This window comes from Amphimedon queenslandica, unplaced genomic scaffold (genome assembly GCF_000090795.2).
Source record: "Amphimedon queenslandica unplaced genomic scaffold, v1.1 AMPQUscaffold_12773, whole genome shotgun sequence".
NCBI classification, from domain to species: domain Eukaryota; kingdom Metazoa; phylum Porifera; class Demospongiae; order Haplosclerida; family Niphatidae; genus Amphimedon; species Amphimedon queenslandica.
This window is the reverse complement of record NW_003546991.1, coordinates 29,348-32,160: the sequence shown is the minus strand read 5'-3', so window position 1 is coordinate 32,160 and position 2,813 is coordinate 29,348. Positions and strand designations below refer to the sequence as shown.

Genomic DNA, 2,813 nt, shown 5'->3' with positions numbered 1-2,813 from the left:
TCTTTCTACTAATATTGTCTGATTGTCTGGTGTTTTGCTGTACTAAAACTGCCACTACTGACTTCAGTTGATTCGCTGAATTTGTCTTTAATTTAATTATTTTAATTCTTTCTACTTTTATCAGTTTTGCTGTATGAATTGTAACTATCATTAGTTAGAATTGGTTTTTTAATACACCTTTTTTGAATACTTTCTGTTTGTAACTAGTTGCATAATAATCAAATTAAATAATTTTTTTCATAATTTTCAAAAAGTAAAAACGCTAACAAAATAATTAACAATTTATTATAGACACTTGCACTTTATTTTGCAGTGTAGTTGGACATGTACATCATGTATTGGGATATAGGTTTATTGAACAACTACACGTATATTGTATAAATAAACTTTATAGTGCCAGCCCCTATGGCAGCCCTATAAGGGAGTAATGATTGTATCATAATTAGCAGCATTATCAGCTTTAGGCCACTCCAATTAGATTTGTGGTTTCTCCTTTTTCTACCCACACACACCCTACGATGGCAATTATTTGATTATTTATGCACTACATCTCTGACTATACACATCAATTTTGATTGCAATATTTAAAATTTCAATGAATATTGGTGACCTTAGAGTACACAATACTTCAGTTCCTACAAATCTAAAAACAGTTCAACCTCTTTTAGTGACTTCATTGAGTCAAGCACAGGAACTAAGGAACAAAGCACTTGAGAACCAATACTCTCCATACAGTACTGAGTAATTTAAGCTAAGTGTTTTCACTGTTTTGCAATTGTGAGTAGCAGCTGGTTAATTATAGCAATTATTAATTTGTAGTGGAAGTACTAAAAGCCCTATTGGTTAGATTTACTCATCGAACTCAAGAGCTGTTAAATTATTGGTTTTTATAGTAATGGTGATTTCAATGAAAATCAGTATACCAGGAAATGTTGGAGGACGAAATTTTGGTTATCTAAATTGCAGTGATTCGCAAGTACAAGTAAATTTGTGATCATTAAGACCAACAGTAAACTTGGCCTACTCTAAAAGAAGTATATCAAGTGTGTACTCAGATAAGGGTGACGTGTGTATAGACAAACAATGATATTTTGCTCAAGTGGGCTCACTCAGGCTCACCCCAATGAAGTCTATACCTAAGTAGAGGTGCTCTATATCAATCAATAATCTTTCAAACTTTGGACCTTGAGTATCGAACCGATGATACATATCAAACTATTAATAAAATTTACAAAAATGACCATAATTATGCACATGAAAAATACCTTTCTTTTAGGATTTGATCTATCAATTAATAGAAAATCAATCAATTCATCATTATTTGATGCTAACTGTATCCAATGAGACAATTTACCTGTGATAGTTTAATAATTTTTCAAAAAAAAATTAAATATACATCTTAGAATATTTGTCGTACAATTAATTTTTACTACCTCTTCCAGCTCCAAATTCAATAAACAAACTATCACTGGATAGTAACCCTAATGAATCCAAATGACCAATTATCGATGACTATAAATTATAATACATGTAAATGTGCATATTATCAATAATAACAATAACGTACTTGTTGTAATAAATGTTTGAGTGCAGTTAGCCCATTACTGTCACTGCTAATTTCATCATCCAATACTTTATGAGTCTTTATATCCTCTGATATTGGTACCTCTAATTCTAATTGCAATAATAATAAAAATCAATCATTATTGATATCATTGTACTTACTCTTTATGGCTTTGTCAATGCGTCCCATCAGCTCCATCATTGTACCTTCACTAAAATCAGAAATATTACACTAAAATAAGAATAATAATAATGACGATCATAATTAATAATTAACTCACAGTTTCTTCCTTTAGTGGTACATAATTGGGTATACCAGTATTAATATTAGCTACATAACAATCCTAACAAAAAAATTAATAAAAAATAAGATTATTAATTACGTAACAAAATAGCAATAGCATAATTACTTAAAAGACATAGCAATTAAAGTAGAAGTGGAATATTTTACTGCATTTATTATTCAATTTTTAAATTTTTATGTGATTTTAATTTTACAGTTTACATGGAATCTACTATACATTAATATAGCCACAAAAAAATTCACTGGAATTTATTTTTACTTTTTTCTTTTATCGTAAAATTACAGTAATTATTGACATACTGGCACTTCCCTCTTGCTTGCGTTACATTTCTTTAAATGTTTATTAATATCTTTCTCATAGACTGTGCTAAATAATGATAAATAAACAATAATAACTGAAGTAGTTATTCTTACTGTGACGAATCCAATGGACATGTAATTCTCTTTCCAACGCTTCCCTAATTACATGTATAAACAATAATTATTGTCGATTCACTATCCCATTTTAAATAAAATGATTTTAGGTTACAAAAAAATCCTATGAAAATTTAACAACTATATGGCAAATGCAAAGCACTATATTTATGGCTAATAATTGTACTATAATTAAAACACAATTATATGCAACTCATAAAAATGAATGTGTACATCATACTTCTTGTTCTTTATCATTCAGTAAGTGTTCAGGACAGTATATTGATCCTTTAGTTGCTAGCATTCTACAGGAACGACCCTTCCTCTTTACGAAGAAAGCGCATTTACCATCAGAAATCTCTGGTTTAGCGGCCATCTTTAATAATAATAATTAACAATTATTTTTAATTTAAATGATTATCAATCAATGAATTTAGAGCTTTTAAACTACAAAAAGAAGATTGCTAATAATAATTAACTCAAAATTTATTAACGTCTTCCTTTCTTCTTTTTGTTTTGCTTTTTCTGCAGT

The 2,813-nt window shown here is 28.8% G+C and overlaps 1 protein-coding gene across 1 annotated transcript; it reads right to left on the bottom strand.

Moving 5' to 3' along the window:
* Positions 1-951: 951 nt before the first annotated feature.
* Positions 952-2,657, bottom strand: LOC105314578 (tRNA:m(4)X modification enzyme TRM13 homolog). The gene is made up of 10 exons (XM_011408831.1): positions 2,523-2,657; positions 2,282-2,325; positions 2,168-2,234; positions 1,845-1,907; positions 1,726-1,795; positions 1,568-1,674; positions 1,434-1,512; positions 1,266-1,354; positions 1,120-1,215; positions 952-1,020 (listed from the first exon to the last, which is right to left on the bottom strand). The coding sequence occupies exons 1-10, from the start codon at positions 2,655-2,657 to the stop codon at positions 952-954; spliced, it is 819 nt and encodes a 272-aa protein (XP_011407133.1).
* Between the last annotated feature and the right edge of the window lie 156 nt (positions 2,658-2,813).